Source organism: Lepisma saccharinum, chromosome 24 (assembly GCF_977018435.1).
Source record: "Lepisma saccharinum chromosome 24, izLepSacc3.1, whole genome shotgun sequence".
NCBI classification, from domain to species: domain Eukaryota; kingdom Metazoa; phylum Arthropoda; class Insecta; order Zygentoma; family Lepismatidae; genus Lepisma; species Lepisma saccharinum.
In genome coordinates this window covers 56757990-56781442 of record NC_139252.1, presented here as the reverse complement: position 1 = coordinate 56781442, position 23453 = coordinate 56757990, and the positions used below count along the sequence as shown (strand labels likewise).

Below are 23453 nucleotides of genomic sequence, written 5' to 3'. Positions count from 1 at the left end.
TCGTTCCCTAAAAAAACTTGTACAGTAGACCAATTCACAGGTAAAAAAGTTAAAAAAGTTAAAAATGTAAAAAACCTGCATAAATCACAATGCAACCTGCAGGTTTGGCCTTTCCTACCCAACTGTGCTTATCTTTCCACATGAAGGTCAATTCTCCACGAATGTTTCCCCTCCCCTTAATTTTCTCGTTTCCCCTTATTACATCACAAATCCAACGTGAATTCGCGTTCCTCTCTTGCAGCTTGCATAACTTCCGGAGTAACGTGGAACCGATATTGGGTTCAATCTTCCAGGCTTTGTCCCATTTTTTGAGGAAATTGATCCACCCTTCTTCCAAATTTCCTTCGTCCCTATTGAGATTATTCTTCCCCCCCCTACAAATACTCGCTGTTTCATACACATTTCTTCCTAATTTCCTCCCCTCTTTTCTGATTATCTCTTTTTTTGCGATTCCATGCCCACTTTCCAAAATGTGTTCTGAGAGACCCGTTTTGGGTACTTTTTCCCTTATGTCCTTTTCATGCTCACTCCATCTTTTACCCATATTTCGGCCCGTCTGTCCTATGTACTCCTTCCCGCATTGGCATTCTATTCGATAAACCCCTTTCTGTTTTTCCGGAATTTCCCTAGTTGTCTTTCCTTTCTTATAATCGGTGAAGTATTTTTCTACATTCTTTGGTGCTTTCATCCCGCAAACGTTTCCAAAATCTCTCGTTATTTTTCCGATTTTTTTCCGATACTGATTGATGGTAAGGGATGCCAACGTACTTTACCCTCCTAGTTTCGATTTTTTCCCCTTCTTTTTGATCCCCTTCTTTCCTAATAATTTTCCGTGCTCTCTCCGCTATCTTATCCATTTCTCTATTTGTGTATCCGTTTTTTAATCCTGTTTTTCTTATCCACCGAATTTCGTTGTCGTTTTCTTTTCCATCATTGCATAGTCTACCGGCCCTAATAAAAAAGTTAAGGAATACATTTTTCTTTGTTATTTCTGGGTGTGCCGATTCCTTGTTAATATATAAGTTCCCCTATAGGGGTTTATGATGTACTCCTGTTCTAATCCTATTCCCTTCTTTCACGATACTAAGATCCAGGAAATTGATTTTTCCATCGCTTAAGTTTTCCCTAGTGAAGTTTATTCTTTCGTCTTGTTTTTCTAATTCTTCAAAAACCTTGTTCAGTGCTACCCCCTTTCCTATAATCAAGATATCATCAACGTATCTCCCATAATATTTAATACCCATTCCTGTTTTTTCCAAAGCTGCCTTCGTTAATATATAAGTTCCCCTATAGGGGTTTATGATGTACTCCTGTTCTAATCCTATTCCCTTCTTTCAAGGGGAACTTATACCTTAACAAGGAATCGGCACACCCAGAAATAACAAAGAAAAATGTATTCCTTAACTTTTTTATTAGGGCCGGTAGACTATGCAATGATGGAAAAGAAAAAGACAACGAAATTCGGTGGATAAGAAAAACAGGATTAAAAAACGGATACACAAATAGAGAAATGGATAAGATAGCGGAGAGAGCACGGAAAATTATTAGGAAAGAAGGGGATCAAAAAGAAGGGGAAAAAATCGAAACTAGGAGGGTAAAGTACGTTGGCATCCCTTACCATCAATCAGTATCGGAAAAAAATCGGAAAAATAACGAGAGATTTTGGAAACGTTTGCGGGATGAAAGCACCAAAGAATGTAGAAAAATACTTCACCGATTATAAGAAAGGAAAGACAACTAGGGAAATTCCGGAAAAACAGAAAGGGGTTTATCGAATAGAATGCCAATGCGGGAAGGAGTACATAGGACAGACGGGCCGAAATATGGGTAAAAGATGGAGTGAGCATGAAAAGGACATAAGGGAAAAAGTACCCAAAACGGGTCTCTCAGAACACATTTTGGAAAGTGCGCATCGAATCGCAAAAAAAGAGATAATCAGAAAACAGGGGAGGAAATTAGGAAGAAACGTGTATGAAACAGCGAGTATTTGTAGGGGGGGGAAGAATAATCTCAATAGGGACGAAGGAAATTTGGAAGAAGGGTGGATCAATTTCCTCAAAAAATGGGACAAAGCCTGGAAGATTGAACCCAATATCGGTTTCCACGTCACTCCGGAAGTTATGCAAGCTGCAAGAGAGGAACGCGAATTCACGTTGGATTTGTGATGTAATAAGGGGAAACGAGAAAATTAAGGGGAGGGGAAACATTCGTGGAGAATTGACCTTCATGTGGAAAGATAAGCACAGTTGGGTAGGAAAGGCCAAACCTGCAGGTTGCATTGTGATTTATGCAGGTTTTTTACATTTTTAACTTTTTTAACTTTTTTACCTGTGAATTGGTCTACTGTACAAGTTTTTTTAGGGAACGACTTGGTTTTTACGTACTTCTAATAGCAAAAACTTAATATTTTAAATGTACCCTAACCAACCCTTAACCACAATCCTCATTTTACATTTTTGACGCAGTACTATGCCAAGTACTTAGTTTTTATACGAACCTGAGGAAAGAGATAGTCAATCTCTGAAACGTCGTTCTACAATAAGAGCACTATACTCACATACGTAAGTACAATTTTTAACTTTCCTTTTTTATATTCTGGATTTGTGAGTAACACGCGACAAACCTATAAAATGCTACAAATTGTATTTCTTAATCAATCACTCTTCACTCTTATCTCATTTAGTCGTAACTTTAAAAGTAATCAAGTATTTTATTTTAAACTTACTGCGTATGACAAAATTCCGTAATCCTTCCTTAGCTTATGAATGGTACTAATTTTCCAAATTCACTATTTTCCAGTTTAAATTCAAATCATTGAGAATGGAGAAATTAAGTCAATTTCATAGAAGATAATATTGGTACTTAACAAAACCATACATGAATCTCTATGAGTTTATTATTTCCATTTGCAAAAATATCGATTTAGTTTAGTTTGTAATTGTCAGGGAAAAATGTAAATTTTGTCCTGGAAAAGTCAGGGAATTTCATTTCTGTTTGTTTGTAGCCACCCTGTAACATTGTCATGTTGTAAACAAGGAGTCCTGGGTTCAATGTGGTAGAGGCACACAGTGGTTCAGATCCCACTTTAAACTGAAAGCCAAGTCCAAGTAAGTAAGCCTATCTGTGTACAAAGTGGACTAGGAAACAAATTTTGATAATCAAGGGGTCCCTGGTCAAATTCCCAGAGGAGGCATATTGCACAGTAGTTTGGAATCAACTTTAAGCTGTAGGTCCTGTCCTGATTAGTCTATCCAAGTATAAAGTGGGTCTAAAACAATTTTTGACTGTTTTGCTGATTTTTATAGTACGAATCCTCGAAAAATGGCATTTCGTTTCCCATGTGTATGTAACCACATTTTAAAGATTCATGGTTGCCACTGATATTATTTCCATTTGAAAGAAGCAAAATTTACATTACGATGCACCGAGACTAGGCATCCTGTGGAATGTAAATATCTTACAAATATTTCGATTTCTCTCTTTTATGCAAACACATGAAGTGCGGAAGCAACATATGTGCAGTATTGATGAATTCTGGGTGTGGCTTGTGGGGAAGGAGGAGGGGGAATCCCCTTTGGAAATTGAAAAGTAGAACTTCCTGAGTTGGGAAGACAATTCACAGAAATATCCAACTGGCAAACATCAGTTCCTGAGATAGCATGGTTTTCATTCGAACTTCCATAGTTCCTCAGTTGGGAAATCCTGATTCAGGAATAAATCTGCTGTAATTATTGCAGAACCTTTTTGCCCTCCCCTTTCTTCCTGCAGTTCACGCTGCTGCCTCTTCTGACCCTTCCGGCACCGTCAAAGATGGTTATGAATGGCAGAGAAACAACCTACAGTACTTCAATATATATGTATTTTCTTCAAGATGTAGTTACAGCAGAGATTTTTGTAGAACATATGAAGTGAGTGTTCACTTATTACATTAAATGCATAAGGAAACAAAGTCTAGACTTATAATATAACTAGTCACACCATTTGTGAGCTTATTTCCGTCCTCTTTGAAATAGAGAAAAATATTCAATATGTTACTTACATAATAACTTGCTTTCGAATGACTGTTTATTATCAATTTCAAATTACATATTTCACATCCATACAATGACTAACTAACTAACTAACTAACTCCCTAGCCTTCTTAAACCCGAAGGTTCATGGCTGCAGCAACACAGGCCTTCCATCTTTCCCTATCTTGAGCAAGTTCTATATACTCTTTTCCATCCCTACCGATTTCCCTTAGGTCCATCTCAACGTTGTCCCTCCATCTTCGTCTTGGCCTTCCTACAGGTCTCTTACCATCAGGTTTCCCAACAAGAATCCTGTCAACTCCTCTTTCCTCTCCCATTCGTGCCACATGGCCTGCCCACCTAAGTCTTCTTGATTTAATTATTCTAATAATATCTGGACATGAATACAAATTATGTAGTTCTAAATTATGTAACCTTCTCCACTCACCTGTCTCCTCATCCCTTTTAGGTCCAAAGATTTTCCTAAGGATCTTATTTTCAAATACTCTCAATTTATGTTCCTCTTTCAATGTAAGGGACCAAGTTTCACATCCATATAATACTACAGGCAAAATTACTGTTTTGTATATTTTAACTTTTAGTTTATTAGATATTAAACGAGAAGACAAAAGTTTATGAAGAGAGAAGTAACATGCATTTCCTGAATTAAGCCTACTTTTTATTTCCTCTTTAATATAATTTTCATTTGTTAATATTACTCCTAAGTATTTGAATTTGGAAACTGGTTCAAACGAGTTGTTATCAATAATTAGATTTTGATTATTACCTAACAATTGGTTTCGGCCTGTAAGCATATATTTAGTTTTCTCTTTGTTAACTTCCAAACCTATCTCTTTAGCAGGTTTGAAAAATATTTTAGCATTATTCTTAATTGTATTCACATCATCTCCCAGTAAGTCCATACAATGACTTGCAGATATGTAATACATACACTACCGTTGTTAGACATATTTCTTAAGCATTAAAAAAAAAAATCTATGACATATCTCCTAACATGTAGAAGTTTCCAAGCAAAATAAAGCTTCACAGTTCTTGCAATCAGTTCAGCAAATCATTGGAACACAAGTCAAGATTTATTGAAAATAAATAATTCATAAGGTTGTCCCCCACTCACCCCTTTGAAAATTAGGCCCACATCATGCCCCCTTGGGTATTTATGTCTGAAGTCTGAAGAGTACAATGCAATTTTTCTCATTACCTAATAGAAATAATAAACAACCAGACACATGCGTATCTCAAACGAATCATAAAATAATATATTATTTTAAATGATATACTGTTCATCGACGAACCTGTAAAACCACAACGATTACAATAACATGTTAAGCATTATTCCAGATACCCAAAACACGTCGCACATGCAGACATACAACTGCATGACGAGCAACTGGCCACTTCACTCCTTGTGTCAGACAAACACATGCCAACTCTACGATTACTTAAAACTAATTAACTCTATAATTTCAATACTCAACACTATTTTGAGTGTGTTCGATGCTCTATTCTGGGCATTCGGGATATTTGTAACACACAAGCCTTTCCAACTGGAAGGGTGTCTCCTCGCAAGGGGACTGGCGCTTCGGTCCTTGCGTCTGGCAAACACAAGGCTACTCTACCATTACTTAAAATGGTAAACCCAGGCGAGTCGTGTGTGGAACGAAAGAAACCCAAATTTACTCTACAATTACACTATTTGCGAATATTCATTTGCGTATGGGATGCACTATTCTAGATATTCAGAACCTTTGTAACACACACAAGCCTTTCCAAATGGAAGAGCTTGTCCACACAGGCGGACTAGTGGGTAACTGGCCACTTATCTTGTGAAAAAGGATCATAGAATTGTATCACTGAATATATGGCAGAATTTTATTAAATTGTATTCAGATCAGGTATTTGAACTTATCATAATGCTAATTATAGATAATTTGTAATGAATCATTACTTTATAGGTAATGAACCCTCCACACTCACCAAGTGCTTGCCTGGAACAGTTTCCTGTAACGTGTGAAATTACTCACATATTGTGTCCGTAGCAACATATTATTGTGTTACCCAGGGTTGTCGGAACTTATTTCAGAACGGATGGCAAGTTCTTAAATCCACCAGCCAATTTTTACAATCACTTTTCCTACACACACACACAAATACATACATAAGCGATCTCCCACAAATACATACATAAGCGATTGGAGATGAACTCCCTACCAAGACTAAAACCCATAAATCTTTCTCAAAATCTCGAAATCTTTTTTAAAAGCTGAATCTGTAAAAGGGGCACTCAGCACACATAAGGACAACCCATAACCCCACAGAGGATTATACTGGCTGTGGGACCAGGTACCAGATTCTTGTTGTGCAAAGTAAGTAATTTTTCCTTGTTGTAGGCCAGTCAAGGGTCCTTGTTGAACTTCCCTTTGGGCACCTTCAGATATCACCTTGTAATTAAATGGTCCCTGGTTCAACAGCAGGTGAAAGAACTGTTCAGTGAGAAGTATTTTAATATTTCAATTTATACTGTAGCATTACTTCAGATTATCATATTAAAATAAAGAAGGAAATTTTAGGGGACATCCGGTACAAAGAATAGATTTACGTAAAATACGTCTTGAAGTTTTTTGCTGCTGAATGATGATAATTATCTTTGAGATATCGTTGTGGGGATGTTCTCAAGTTTTCGGGACTGATGATAAGAATGGAGCTAGCTCTCAAAAGCCTATTTATGGTCGACATTCAGGAAAAATTCTCCTTTTATTAAATTTTTGTCGCATTTATTTTTCTTGAGGTAAACGCGATATTGAAAATGAATAATGATTAGATTAAGTAAATAACGCTCCAACAACAAAAACACACTAATGTGTTGCCTAGTATTCGAACCTAAAAATCTTCCCTCCCAGAGTTCAAAATGTCAGATTCAAGTGCAAGGGGAAGTCAAATTTTTTGCTTACAGGCATTAAAAGCATGTTGGCTATCTGTACAGGAACTTTAATGTTCAAATCATTTATAAAAAAGAAACATGCCCTCTCAATAAAGACGATATTATTATTATTAATGCATTTTCAAAGGTCGAAATTCATGAGAGCTATACTGTTTGAACTTAAGGAACTTTGTTATCGACAGCACTTAAAATCAAGAAATGTGAAGTGGAATTACTGTTATGTAATTTTTATGAATCATAAATGCAAGAACTAAATTTCAATTTTGCATTTATATTCTATGTAGAAGAGGGGATAATGTAACTGGTAGACAAGTAGATATCATTTCACTTTGCAGTTATGGAATATGCTTCCATGAGTGGCAGGTTGTAAGATTCCATATGGGTACAATCGTTCTAAATTGCTCCGGATGGCTTTCGGATGATTAAAGATGCCAGACTGTTCAGTTATATTTTACATTGATGTTGCACCTTCAATAAATAATAGACAGGGACATTTCTCTCCTGTTTCATTGCCAGTTTTTCAACAGTTAAGACTCCAGGAGTAAATAACTTGGTAGTTTAATGAACTTTCGTTCGCTAAGAGAAATTTGCATGTGATATTTAGGAGTATAGGCTATATAAAATTGGAATCTCCACCCACAAAATACTCTCGCTCATCGCCTACCGCGCTCCTTTCTTGGAGAGTAACTGCTTTTCAGTCGTCCTTGAGGTTAATATGATTTTATAAATAAGTGACGTTAGAAAAAACTTTTCGAAACTGTCATGTATTTTCAACAATCTCACTTACAGATATTGTTAATTGTAATCAACATTACATATTTGGCTGGGTATATATAGTTCCGAAGCGCTGAAATTGTCCTCTCTCCCTAGGAATCGAACTCTGTCCCTTTAATGATAAGACGGCTGCACTTACCACTACACTATCGGCAGTAAACAGCCAATTTTTGTAATATTAAGTTATTCTAGAAACCGTCACTAAATTATTCCAAATAAACAGTTAAAGGATGATACAATCCATTAAAAATATTCTTAATGCTCTCTAACAACTTTATTTATTTATTTAATATTTTTCCCCGCAAAATTTCTAATAGTCACATGATTCTTGGAAAGGCAGGTAAAGCAAATCTTAAGTTCTCCCAGGGCCAGCCGTAGGTGGGGGTATACAATATACAACCAAAACATTTCAGAAGTCTGAAAAATAGAAGATTTTTGTTCCTTAGTCTGAAGTACAGGTGTTCTATAAAATCACAATTTTGTGCTATTACCTAAGAGCAATAAGCAGAACATGTTGAGGGTTAAAACTAAGGATTATTGGAGCTTGTTAATTGGTGTTTCTTTTTTATGGTTCGTGTGTGTTCAATATCAAACTATTCTTATACTTACGAAAGTGGCAATTTTAATCATATACGCATACAATAACATTCTCCATCATAATTCCCTTTTGTTTATTTTTCATTGAATTTTGACACTGTAGTGAAATTATATTGTTTCAAAATAAAATCACATTACCACTTCCTGACTTTACTCTATAATTAAACGAATATTGCATATGAACTACTGAAGTTTGCGCAATGGCTAAAGGATACAATGATGATAACCATGAATGAAGGAATCGTGTATGTGCTTCTCCGGAAATTGAACATCTTATTGTTAAGTTTTTAATTTTGGCAGTTTTAGTACAATCGCTTTCTCCAACAACAAGGAAAATTTTATTTGGCTGCTTACCTCAAAAAAGACATATTTTGTGCAGCTTCCACTCTTCCCCTGCAACCACCTTTTCATAATCAAAATTTGTCATATTACGCACTGTTTCGATGCACCGGAGCGATTCACGACAGATAACTGGCCAAACAAACACCAAACTTCAACTGAAAAGTTCAAGACAAAGCATGGGAAACTGTCATATTCTCCTGCTAAAGAGGTTGCGGGCATGAGGCATGCAGAGAGTGGGAGGCCAGGAATTCGTCAAAGGACATTTGGTTCCTCCAGGACACCTGTTTTGCAGAAATGTGTCCGGTAGTATCTATTTAGGAACTGCATGCAGTTCTTATCTTAGTGCACCGAACTCTGCCCCCCTCCCCGGAGTATTGTCCTCCTAAGAGGAGGGGGAGAACAATTCACGTTGCACTTGATTTGAAAGACCAAACTGCCATTCCTAATCTGCCTAGGGATCTGTCAGTCACCTACTTTCTGTTCTTGCTGTTAGCGAAACTTGATGCCAGGTTCATTTAACGAGTGCAAAAATATTTTCTCAAATTTTCTTCAGAACCAAAAATAAGTTGGAAAAAATATAGCCTCATTTTTTAGGGTGAGACTGGGTGGGGGGGGGCAAAAAGACCATATTGCCCCCCCTGCCCCCCGGTTCCAACATCCCTGATATTACCTGGGAGCAGAGGGCGGTGCCAGGAGGGTGCGAATGACCACTTTCTTGGAGTGTTAAGACGTAATACAGATGTGACAAGGAGATCAAACATTCTTTCTTGTTATTTAATAAATATTCAATTTATCTATTTGGCACTGATATCCTTGCCAGTGCTTTCTTTTAAATCAGTAGAATTAATATCAGTGTCTCCGATATAATAATATGAATAAAATAACACCACCACCACCAACATTGCAATTAAAATAATTAGATTAAAGGTTTACGATTTGGAAGGTGTGGGCTATACTTTTCAATTTTTATATGCAGTCCCTCTTTGAGCTAGAACTGGAATTAATATTTTAACCAGGGGTAGGCAAATACAGGGTGTCCAGTTGCTAAATTACCACCTGGTGCCTGCATTTTCTATTTAGTTCTAAAAAGTATTTTAATCTTATTTCGAGTTCCTTTATACGAGGGTCACTATTTATATTTTGAGCCTTGGCAACACTGATTGAAGTTAGGCGCGATTTGACGTTTGCACGGAATCGTCTGGCATTATTGACCATAACGTACTTCAAATGTTTTGTCAATAGCTTCATTTGTGTTGTTTATGTTGCCTTGGAGATTTCGCGACAACAATAAAATGGAATTAACTTGTGAACATTTTCGTGCGATGATTTTTTACGATTTTCGACGTGGATTATCAAGACAAGAGTGCATCGATCAACTTACTTCCACATTTGGCGATGAAGCCCCATCCTTTGCCACTGTGAAACGCTGGTATAACGAATTTAATCATGGCCGCCATTCGCTCACCGACGAGATTCGCGAAGGTCGTCCAAAATCAGTTGTTGTTCAAGAAAACATTGATGCTGTGCAAAACCTAATACTGCAAGAGCGTCATGTGACATACGGTGAGATTGAGGCAACCATAGGCATTAGTTCCACCAGCATATATAAAATATTACATGATCATTTAGCTGTGAGAAAGGTATGTTCTCGTTGGATCCCACACAATTTGGCAAAAACTCAAAAAGACACTCGCGTCAATTGGTGCAAACAAATGCTCAATAAATACAATCGTGGTGCTTCAAAAGACGTACGGTATATAAGATTGTAACATGTGACGAATCATGGATATATGCATATGAGCTGGAACGTAAACAGCAGTCGACTGTATGGGTGTTTCAAGATGAACCCAATCCAACAAAAGTTGTTCGCGCTCGAAGCACATCGAAACGAATGGTCGCCTGTTTTTTCGGGAAAACTGGTCATGTGGCAACTGTGCCTTTAGAGGAACGTAGAACGGTCAACTCTGAGAGGTACACAAGAATTTGTTTGCCAGAGGTCTTCGGTCAAATACGGAAAACAAACAAACGCCGTCGGAACATTCTTCATCAAGACAATGCCAGCTTGTCACACATCTCGTCTAACAACCGACTTTATGAACAGTCAATAAATCGAATTGATATGCCATCCACCGTACAGTCCTGATTTGGCACCCAATGACTTCTTCTTCCCGCATGTCAAGAATAAATTGCGTGGACAACGATTTTCGTCGGCGGAAGACGCCGTTGATGCGTTCAAAAACCATATTATGGAGGTGTCTCAAGAAGATTGGAAAAACTGCTTTGACAAATGGTTCGAACAAATGCAAAAGTGTATTGACCATAAAGGAGAATACTTCGAAAAACAATAAAGCAGTTTTCAATGCCAAATTCCTGTTTTTTCATTGTTAGGCTCAAAATATAAATAGTGACCATCGTAGACATTTCTATTCAGACACACGTTGAAGTCTTATTGAACTACATTGTGAAATAGATAATGAATACATGGTTTTAGGAAACGGATGTTGCTAGGGACATCAAAAAGAACATTTTCACCCTTAAAAAAGGGGTGAGTGAGTGATCTTTTAATTTTCTCGGTCTTTTGAGACAATTTCGTGGGACATTTATTTTGTTTTACCTCCAGGGCTTCCTTCACAGAGAACATTTATGTCAGTGAATGAGTGAGTGGGATTGGGGCTTTATATATGCTATCCTGGGGGCAGTAGCGACGATTGGGTACCAAAACTGAGAGAATAAGAAAAGTTTACTTTTTCTTCATAAACAAGGCTTAGCATTAAGAGCCCATAATGCAGGGGTAAAAAGTGGAGGCGACTGCCACCCCATGCCATTCTTATAGGCTTCCACTGCCTAATGACAATCCTTTCCTGTCTGTCAGCAGCGTACTAAAAAGTTTGATCTTCCGACAGCAGAAATGCTAGTAGTAACCATGAATATGATTCATATATAGACAAGCATACAGGTAAAAATGCCTTTTTTTTTGGGGGGGGGGGGATTGCAGCATCGAACTGAGACCTCCACAAACAAGTATCAAGGGAAGTTGTTTGCATTGATGTCCTCTACACGCTGTGCATGTTTGTCGGCAGTTCACAACGAAATGTATATATACGTGGGCGTACCCAAAAGAAACCGAACTAATTTTTTTGTGAACTTATTTTTTCACAATTTAAGTACAAACCTTCAATCCCCTTCAAAGTACTCTCCACTTGCATTAAGACACTTGTCCAATCTTTGATTCCATTTTTCAAAACATTTTTTGAAGTCCTTTTGTGGTGTGTGACAGCGCCTCCGTCGTTTTTTTTCTTCACCTCAGCAACATCAGCAAAACCCTTTTCTTTCATTCTAGGAAATTAAAAAAAAGTCGCATGGGGCAAGATATAGAATCGACAGAAACATGTAAAACTATGTAAAATAAAAACTCTTTGTGACTGTCCTATTAGTGTAATTCGTTGAAGTTGTAGGCTTTTATGCAATTAAGTATTTTGGGAAAAATATGAAATTACATAAATTTGAGTTTCTAGTAATGAACAGAAACAACAATGCCTTATATTTCTCCACTATACTTACTGCATGTACTAATGGCACAATTAGGGATATTCAGCACTAAAGAAAATAATGCAAACAGGCATTCAATATAACAAACTTTCTTCCATCTCTTCAAGACTGTTTACAAATGAACTCGCCAATGCTTGATTTAACAATGATGTTCACAGGTTTAAGATCCCTGCAGAAAAAGGGAAGTTATGAAAGGACGTCCTCAATATGGTTGCCTTCACAGGCCTTGGTTCTATCAACTGAAGTGACCACCGTCACCATCCATTCTGGAACGAGCATATCTCAGCTGCTTCAATGTTATGTTGAAGTATTACTCGAGTGAGCACATATCCACCTCAAAGAATTGAATGTAAATCCATGAAAACTTATTCTAAAATGCTCAATGAAAAGTAATATTCATTTTCAAAATTTTATTTTCTATTCATTTTATCCTATACAAGTGTTGCTTCATTGTAGCTTTCAGCTTTTCATCAAATGAAATGCAGAGCATACTTACATATGAAAATAATTGCAAGCAGGCACAAAAATAATGTGTTGACTCACATGGGAAGCTTTTAAAAAAATTGAGATTGGAACTTTAATTATGACAAAAAAATTATCATTAATTTTGCACATACTTGTAGTGGGGAAACTTGAACCTTTTAAGTATGTGTACACACACACACACATCATTAGGCTACATGCACTTCTTATCTATGAAACTAATATATTTTTTCTAGGCAAAGGCTTTTTCACAAAACACATGTGAAAAAATCTCTATTCTTCAACTTCATGCACAAAATTACATGTTCCATTGCTGCTCCTAAAGTTTTCAGCCATTTGATATGAATTATGGTGAAAATATTCCACTATCACCTTAACCATTTTACAATATAATAGTTCTTCTTTCCTAATAAACAAGAAAGAAAACAATAAGCACACACTTGGAAATTAATACTAATGGAAATGACATGATGCAATTGCACTACCATTAACCAAACCAGTTGCATCGGTAATAACAAGAAGGAAATCATGTTAAAAACAATCACAGTAATCACAACACATACTTTGTTTTATTGGTGGTAGTAATTTTTTGATCGGAATCAATGCTCCTTTAGGGATGGGGATAAGTACAAGATATGGTAAAAGGTTCAGATATGGTTAATGGTAAAAGGTTCAGACATGGTTAAGTCTGAAAATAAGGACTACCAAAAGCCAAAGCTACATTGGTTGCCAATGACAATGTTGCCACCTGCCATAAAATATCACCTTTTTAAGAAGAAAATCAGCTGTATTTTTACCACTCCTTTCCATTAATAGGCAAACATTTTTCTCACAAGTAACATGGATTTTGTGTGTGAATGTGGGTAGGAGTGGGTTGCAATAGTTTTACTTTAGAAAATGACTGAATATATATATTTCACAAAACTAAAAACAAAGGTATATAAATTATACTATAATATCCAATTGTAATATAATTAAGCCTTGTTTTTTCCATATTAAAACCAATACGTTGCTGACCAAGGCAGTTTATTAAGATAAAACACTTAACACGTAACGTTTCGACCCTGTATCAGGGTCTTCCTCAGACGAAGAACTAAACTAAAATGATGAAATATACTACATACAGAAAGATTACATACACATAGCAGGGTCACAAGCCACACAACAACAAATCAAGGTGACAGTCCTTATCTATGAAGATTTCTCCGAAGGAATTAAACATATCACCTCCTGACAGTTGTTGACTAATGGGTCTACTACACTGACAGGTGATTGGCAGGTCAAGATTAGCACCTGCTTACCACTCCCCCACCCCTCCTGCCTTTTTGGTTATGGATGAATGCCTCCTCCTCTGATCTTCTTCTTTTCTCTTCTTTCTTCCTTCTTCATACTTCTTTTTTCTTCATTCCTTTTCTTCATCCTTTCAACTTTCTCTAACACACTCTTCCATTCCTTGTTTATCTTGAGTCCTCCATTCCAATTCATGATGTCTTCTCCTTTCTTTTCTATTTCTTTGGCCTCCTTCCATTTTCTCACTAGTTCTCTCTTCTCTTTTCCTATTCGCCTAGCCGAATCCCATTCAACTTCATGTCCTGTTTCTCTAGTGTGTTTGAATATGGCATTCCTGTCTCTCTTCAATCTCACATCATCCATGTGTTGCTTTAACCTGTCTTTAAGTCTCTTCTTCGTTTCCCCGATATATACACTTTCACATCCTCTGCACTTCACCTCGTAGATAACCCCTTCCTCTTCTTCCTCTCTCTTTTCTTCCTTCTTCTTGCTGGCTATACTTAAAATAGTGCGTCCTCCCTTCCTGTAAGTTCTTATACCTACTTTCCTCAGCACTTTGCATATCTTCTCTGTGGCATCGCCCATACTTCTTATACCAAACCATCTCTCTTTTTCTTTTTCTTCCTTCTCTTCCAGTCCTCTCTCTTTTATCTCTTTCCTTCTTCTGTTGATGTTGTGTCTGTCTTTCTTTTCATAGCCATTCTCTTCTAGTTGTTCCCACAGGCTATTAATCTTGGTTTCTTCTTCCCCTTTCTCTGTGCATATCTTCTTTATTCGGTCTTCCATGTTCCTTATAAAATTACGTTTAGTTCCATCACCCACATCACTTCTTTTGTGGCAGAACACTCCTGCCGAACACTTCTTTTGATACCATGTAGCCACAATCCCCATTCCTCTCTTCTTTTTCATCTCAATATCCAAGAAATTTAATGCTCCTTCCTGTTCCGTTTCGAGCTCAAGGAATATCCCTGCTTTCTCATCTTCTACATCTTTAACAAGCTTACTCAGCTGCCTTTTTGTTCCCTTCCATATCCCAAAACAATCATCCACATATCTACAAAACAGACTTAACTTATCTCCTCCTTTCACTATCACTTCCTTCTCCCATTCATTCATAACTAATTCCGCCAGCACAGGGCTCAAGCAAGAGCCTATATTCAGACCTTCACTAATCTTGATGATTTTACTCCCCACTCTGCTGTAGCCATTGTCCCAAATGGTTTCCAGCGCTTGTACCACTCTCTCACTATCCCATTCTCCTATAATGCTTTTCCCCACTTTCTTCCTCACTATATCCACTACGTGTCCCCTTTTGATGCTCGGGAACATGCTTCTCACGTCTAGGCTAAACATTATGATTTTATCCCCAGACTCCTTCAGACCTTTTATAAGGTCCACCACTTGCTCACTGTTTTTCACGGCTCTGCTTTCTTGTTCTCTCACTAACACTTCAATTACCTTTTTTAACTTCTTCTCCAATGGTTCCAAAATATTGTCCCTGCAATTCATCACTGGTCTCAACTTTATCTCTTCTTTATGTATTTTGGGAAAGCCTTTTAAACAGGGCAGTCTTCCTGCCTCCTTTGTGAGCTTTCTAAACCCCTTCCTTCCACAATCTTTTATGATCTTTTCTCTAATATTGCGTTCCTCTTCCATTCCACAAATCTCCTCATACGTGTCCCCTTTCAGGTCTTCAAACTTCTTCTCGTACCATTCTTTTTCCATCACAACTGTGGCCCCTCCCTTATCTGCCTGTTCCACCACCACATCGTTCCTTGTCTTGATTCTTTTCATACCCTCCCTTTCCTTCTGGCTCAAATTATCTAATCTTCTCTGTTTATCCATTTCTTTCTTCAAAATGGCTGCTGTTCTTCTTCTAATCTTATCCCTTTCTGCCTCTTCTTCAATATGTAGCACCGCTTCCTCAATATCATATACAATCTCTTCATAGTTCACATTTCTCTCCATCACTTTGAAACCTCGGCCTAACTTCAAAAAAGCTTCCTCTTCTTCTGATATTTGAACATCTCCGATTATAACCACTCTTCTCCTGCCCTCTTCACCTTCTTCCTCTTCTCTTCTTTCCTCTCTCCATCCCAGTCTTTCTCCTTTCTTCTTCATCTTCAGTTTCACCTTCTCCCTAAAGTTTTCTTGCCAGCTTCTCATTTCATGGAATGTGAATTCTCTAGTAAAAATGGTGAGTCCATCTTCTATGGTTTCTTCCATTCCTGCCAGTTTCTCCTTTATTGTTCTGATTTCCTTCTTCCTCTTTCTTATTTCATTCCATATCATTTCTTTTTCAAGTTTCTGTACTAACCTCTTCCATCTTCTGGTGCGACAATCCAATCCCTTCTTACTTATCTTCATTCCCTTTGGTGTTGTGCCCTTCTCCAAACACTCCCTCAAGAATATTTCTTGCTCCTGCTTGTGTATGTCCTTCCTCTTCAAGTCCTTCCAGTCATTGATTTTCCTCATCAGCCTCGGAAAATGTCCAATTGTAATATAATTAAGCCTTGTTTTTTCCATATTAAAACCAATACGTTGCTGACCAAGGCAGTTTATTAAGATAAAACACTTAACACGTAACGTTTCGACCCTGTATCAGGGTCTTCCTCAGACGAAGAACTAAACTAAAATGATGAAATATACTACATACAGAAAGATTACATACACATAGCAGGGTCACAAGCCACACAACAACAAATCAAGGTGACAGTCCTTATCTATGAAGATTTCTCCGAAGGAATTAAACATATCACCTCCTGACAGTTGTTGACTAATGGGTCTACTACACTGACAGGTGATTGGCAGGTCAAGATTAGCACCTGCTTACCACTCCCCCACCCCTCCTGCCTTTTTGGTTATGGATGAATGCCTCCTCCTCTGATCTTCTTCTTTTCTCTTCTTTCTTCCTTCTTCATACTTCTTTTTTCTTCATTCCTTTTCTTCATCCTTTCAACTTTCTCTAACACACTCTTCCATTCCTTGTTTATCTTGAGTCCTCCATTCCAATTCATGATGTCTTCTCCTTTCTTTTCTATTTCTTTGGCCTCCTTCCATTTTCTCACTAGTTCTCTCTTCTCTTTTCCTATTCGCCTAGCCGAATCCCATTCAACTTCATGTCCTGTTTCTCTAGTGTGTTTGAATATGGCATTCCTGTCTCTCTTCAATCTCACATCATCCATGTGTTGCTTTAACCTGTCTTTAAGTCTCTTCTTCGTTTCCCCGATATATACACTTTCACATCCTCTGCACTTCACCTCGTAGATAACCCCTTCCTCTTCTTCCTCTCTCTTTTCTTCCTTCTTCTTGCTGGCTATACTTAAAATAGTGCGTCCTCCCTTCCTGTAAGTTCTTATACCTACTTTCCTCAGCACTTTGCATATCTTCTCTGTGGCATCGCCCATACTTCTTATACCAAACCATCTCTCTTTTTCTTTTTCTTCCTTCTCTTCCAGTCCTCTCTCTTTTATCTCTTTCCTTCTTCTGTTGATGTTGTGTCTGTCTTTCTTTTCATAGCCATTCTCTTCTAGTTGTTCCCACAGGCTATTAATCTTGGTTTCTTCTTCCCCTTTCTCTGTGCATATCTTCTTTATTCGGTCTTCCATGTTCCTTATAAAATTACGTTTAGTTCCATCACCCACATCACTTCTTTTGTGGCAGAACACTCCTGCCGAACACTTCTTTTGATACCATGTAGCCACAATCCCCATTCCTCTCTTCTTTTTCATCTCAATATCCAAGAAATTTAATGCTCCTTCCTGTTCCGTTTCGAGCTCAAGGAATATCCCTGCTTTCTCATCTTCTACATCTTTAACAAGCTTACTCAGCTGCCTTTTTGTTCCCTTCCATATCCCAAAACAATCATCCACATATCTACAAAACAGACTTAACTTATCTCCTCCTTTCACTATCACTTCCTTCTCCCATTCATTCATAACTAATTCCGCCAGCACAGGGCTCAAGCAAGAGCCTATATTCAGACCTTCACTAATCTTGATGATTTTACTCCCCACTCTGCTGTAGCCATTGTCCCAAATGGTTTCCAGCGCTTGTACCACTCTCTCACTATCCCATTCTCCTATAATGCTTTTCCCCACTTTCTTCCTCACTATATCCACTACGTGTCCCCTTTTGATGCTCGGGAACATGCTTCTCACGTCTAGGCTAAACATTATGATTTTATCCCCAGACTCCTTCAGACCTTTTATAAGGTCCACCACTTGCTCACTGTTTTTCACGGCTCTGCTTTCTTGTTCTCTCACTAACACTTCAATTACCTTTTTTAACTTCTTCTCCAATGGTTCCAAAATATTGTCCCTGCAATTCATCACTGGTCTCAACTTTATCTCTTCTTTATGTATTTTGGGAAAGCCTTTTAAACAGGGCAGTCTTCCTGCCTCCTTTGTGAGCTTTCTAAACCCCCTCCTTCCACAATCTTTTATGATCTTTTCTCTAATATTGCGTTCCTCTTCCATTCCACAAATCTCCTCATACGTGTCCCCTTTCAGGTCTTCAAACTTCTTCTCGTACCATTCTTTTTCCATCACAACTGTGGCCCCTCCCTTATCTGCCTGTTCCACCACCACATCGTTCCTTGTCTTGATTCTTTTCATACCCTCCCTTTCCTTCTGGCTCAAATTATCTAATCTTCTCTGTTTATCCATTTCTTTCTTCAAAATGGCTGCTGTTCTTCTTCTAATCTTATCCCTTTCTGCCTCTTCTTCAATATGTAGCACCGCTTCCTCAATATCATATACAATCTCTTCATAGTTCACATTTCTCTCCATCACTTTGAAACCTCGGCCTAACTTCAAAAAAGCTTCCTCTTCTTCTGATATTTGAACATCTCCGATTATAACCACTCTTCTCCTGCCCTCTTCACCTTCTTCCTCTTCTCTTCTTTCCTCTCTCCATCCCAGTCTTTCTCCTTTCTTCTTCATCTTCAGTTTCACCTTCTCCCTAAAGTTTTCTTGCCAGCTTCTCATTTCATGGAATGTGAATTCTCTAGTAAAAATGGTGAGTCCATCTTCTATGGTTTCTTCCATTCCTGCCAGTTTCTCCTTTATTGTTCTGATTTCCTTCTTCCTCTTTCTTATTTCATTCCATATCATTTCTTTTTCAAGTTTCTGTACTAACCTCTTCCATCTTCTGGTGCGACAATCCAATCCCTTCTTACTTATCTTCATTCCCTTTGGTGTTGTGCCCTTCTCCAAACACTCCCTCAAGAATATTTCTTGCTCCTGCTTGTGTATGTCCTTCCTCTTCAAGTCCTTCCAGTCATTGATTTTCCTCATCAGCCTCGGAAAATGTCCAATTGTAATATAATTAAGCCTTGTTTTTTCCATATTAAAACCAATACGTTGCTGACCAAGGCAGTTTATTAAGATAAAACACTTAACACGTAACGTTTCGACCCTGTATCAGGGTCTTCCTCAGACGAAGAACTAAACTAAAATGATGAAATATACTACATACAGAAAGATTACATACACATAGCAGGGTCACAAGCCACACAACAACAAATCAAGGTGACAGTCCTTATCTATGAAGATTTCTCCGAAGGAATTAAACATATCACCTCCTGACAGTTGTTGACTAATGGGTCTACTACACTGACAGGTGATTGGCAGGTCAAGATTAGCACCTGCTTACCACTCCCCCACCCCTCCTGCCTTTTTGGTTATGGATGAATCCCTCCTCCTCTGATCTTCTTCTTTTCTCTTCTTTCTTCCTTCTTCATACTTCTTTTTTCTTCATTCCTTTTCTTCATCCTTTCAACTTTCTCTAACACACTCTTCCATTCCTTGTTTATCTTGAGTCCTCCATTCCAATTCATGATGTCTTCTCCTTTCTTTTCTATTTCTTTGGCCTCCTTCCATTTTCTCACTAGTTCTCTCTTCTCTTTTCCTATTCGCCTAGCCGAATCCCATTCAACTTCATGTCCTGTTTCTCTAGTGTGTTTGAATATGGCATTCCTGTCTCTCTTCAATCTCACATCATCCATGTGTTGCTTTAACCTGTCTTTAAGTCTCTTCTTCGTTTCCCCGATATATACACTTTCACATCCTCTGCACTTCACCTCGTAGATAACCCCTTCCTCTTCTTCCTCTCTCTTTTCTTCCTTCTTCTTGCTGGCTATACTTAAAATAGTGCGTCCTCCCTTCCTGTAAGTTCTTATACCTACTTTCCTCAGCACTTTGCATATCTTCTCTGTGGCATCGCCCATACTTCTTATACCAAACCATCTCTCTTTTTCTTTTTCTTCCTTCTCTTCCAGTCCTCTCTCTTTTATCTCTTTCCTTCTTCTGTTGATGTTGTGTCTGTCTTTCTTTTCATAGCCATTCTCTTCTAGTTGTTCCCACAGGCTATTAATCTTGGTTTCTTCTTCCCCTTTCTCTGTGCATATCTTCTTTATTCGGTCTTCCATGTTCCTTATAAAATTACGTTTAGTTCCATCACCCACATCACTTCTTTTGTGGCAGAACACTCCTGCCGAACACTTCTTTTGATACCATGTAGCCACAATCCCCATTCCTCTCTTCTTTTTCATCTCAATATCCAAGAAATTTAATGCTCCTTCCTGTTCCGTTTCGAGCTCAAGGAATATCCCTGCTTTCTCATCTTCTACATCTTTAACAAGCTTACTCAGCTGCCTTTTTGTTCCCTTCCATATCCCAAAACAATCATCCACATATCTACAAAACAGACTTAACTTATCTCCTCCTTTCACTATCACTTCCTTCTCCCATTCATTCATAACTAATTCCGCCAGCACAGGGCTCAAGCAAGAGCCTATATTCAGACCTTCACTAATCTTGATGATTTTACTCCCCACTCTGCTGTAGCCATTGTCCCAAATGGTTTCCAGCGCTTCTACCACTCTCTCACTATCCCATTCTCCTATAATGCTTTTCCCCACTTTCTTCCTCACTATATCCACTACGTGTCCCCTTTTGATGCTCGGGAACATGCTTCTCACGTCTAGGCTAAACATTATGATTTTATCCCCAGACTCCTTCAGACCTTTTATAAGGTCCACCACTTGCTCACTGTTTTTCACAGCTCTGCTTTCTTGTTCTCTCACTAACACTTCAATTACCTTTTTTAACTTCTTCTCCAATGGTTCCAAAATATTGTCCCTGCAATTCATCACTGGTCTCAACTTTATCTCTTCTTTATGTATTTTGGGAAAGCCTTTTAAACAGGGCAGTCTTCCTGCCTCCTTTGTGAGCTTTCTAAACCCCCTCCTTCCACAATCTTTTATGATCTTTTCTCTAATATTGCGTTCCTCTTCCATTCCACAAATCTCCTCATACGTGTCCCCTTTCAGGTCTTCAAACTTCTTCTCGTACCATTCTTTTTCCATCACAACTGTGGCCCCTCCCTTATCTGCCTGTTCCACCACCACATCGTTCCTTGTCTTGATTCTTTTCATACCCTCCCTTTCCTTCTGGCTCAAATTATCTAATCTTCTCTGTTTATCCATTTCTTTCTTCAAAATGGCTGCTGTTCTTCTTCTGTGTTAGAGAAAGTTGAAAGGATGAAGAAAAGGAATGAAGAAAAAAGAAGTATGAAGAAGGAAGAAAGAAGAGAAAAGAAGAAGATCAGAGGAGGAGGCATTCATCCATAACCAAAAAGGCAGGAGGGGTGGGGGAGTGGTAAGCAGGTGCTAATCTTGACCTGCCAATCACCTGTCAGTGTAGTAGACCCATTAGTCAACAACTGTCAGGAGGTGATATGTTTAATTCCTTCGGAGAAATCTTCATAGATAAGGACTGTCACCTTGATTTGTTGTTGTGTGGCTTGTGACCCTGCTATGTGTATGTAATCTTTCTGTATGTAGTATATTTCATCATTTTAGTTTAGTTCTTCGTCTGAGGAAGACCCTGATACAGGGTCGAAACGTTACGTGTTAAGTGTTTTATCTTAATAAACTGCCTTGGTCAGCAACGTATTGTTTTAATATGGAAAAAACAAGGCTTAATTATATTACAATTGGACATTTTCCGAGGCTGATGAGGAAAATCAATGACTGGAAGGACTTGAAGAGGAAGGACATACACAAGCAGGAGCAAGAAATATTCTTGAGGGAGTGTTTGGAGAAGGGCACAACACCAAAGGGAATGAAGATAAGTAAGAAGGGATTGGATTGTCGCACCAGAAGATGGAAGAGGTTAGTACAGAAACTTGAAAAAGAAATGATATGGAATGAAATAAGAAAGAGGAAGAAGGAAATCAGAACAATAAAGGAGAAACTGGCAGGAATGGAAGAAACCATAGAAGATGGACTCACCATTTTTACTAGAGAATTCACATTCCATGAAATGAGAAGCTGGCAAGAAAACTTTAGGGAGAAGGTGAAACTGAAGATGAAGAAGAAAGGAGAAAGACTGGGATGGAGAGAGGAAAGAAGAGAAGAGGAAGAAGGTGAAGAGGGCAGGAGAAGAGTGGTTATAATCGGAGATGTTCAAATATCAGAAGAAGAGGAAGCTTTTTTGAAGTTAGGCCGAGGTTTCAAAGTGATGGAGAGAAATGTGAACTATGAAGAGATTGTATATGATATTGAGGAAGCGGTGCTACATATTGAAGAAGAGGCAGAAAGGGATAAGATTAGAAGAAGAACAGCAGCCATTTTGAAGAAAGAAATGGATAAACAGAGAAGATTAGATAATTTGAGCCAGAAGGAAAGGGAGGGTATGAAAAGAATCAAGACAAGGAACGATGTGGTGGTGGAACAGGCAGATAAGGGAGGGGCCACAGTTGTGATGGAAAAAGAATGGTACGAGAAGAAGTTTGAAGACCTGAAAGGGACACGTATGAGGAGATTTGTGGAATGGAAGAGGAACGCAATATTAGAGAAAAGATCATAAAAGATTGTGGAAGGAGGGGGTTTAGAAAGCTCACAAAGGAGGCAGGAAGACTGCCCTGTTTAAAAGGCTTTCCCAAAATACATAAAGAAGAGATAAAGTTGAGACCAGTGATGAATTGCAGGGACAATATTTTGGAACCATTGGAGAAGAAGTTAAAAAAGGTAATTGAAGTGTTAGTGAGAGAACAAGAAAGCAGAGCCGTGAAAAACAGTGAGCAAGTGGTGGACCTTATAAAAGGTCTGAAGGAGTCTGGGGATAAAATCATAATGTTTAGCCTAGACGTGAGAAGCATGTTCCCGAGCATCAAAAGGGGACACGTAGTGGATATAGTGAGGAAGAAAGTGGGGAAAAGCATTATAGGAGAATGGGATAGTGAGAGAGTGGTACAAGCGCTGGAAACCATTTGGGACAATGGCTACAGCAGAGTGGGGAGTAAAATCATCAAGATTAGTGAAGGTCTGAATATAGGCTCTTGCTTGAGCCCTGTGCTGGCGGAATTAGTTATGAATGAATGGGAGAAGGAAGTGATAGTGAAAGGAGGAGATAAGTTAAGTCTGTTTTGTAGATATGTGGATG

General features: G+C 38.3%; 1 protein-coding gene across 1 annotated transcript in view; it reads right to left on the bottom strand.

Moving 5' to 3' along the window:
- Window positions 1-12626: 12626 nt before the first annotated feature.
- TyrRS-m (Tyrosine--tRNA ligase, mitochondrial) overlaps window positions 12627-23453 on the bottom strand; it is a 68574-nt gene continuing 57747 nt past the window's right edge. Inside the window, exon 11 of the mRNA XM_083110757.1 lies at window positions 12627-13120. Within this exon, the coding sequence (XP_082966883.1) occupies window positions 13083-13120 (38 nt within the window). The 3' untranslated portion in view covers window positions 12627-13082. The remainder of the gene's footprint in view (window positions 13121-23453) is intronic.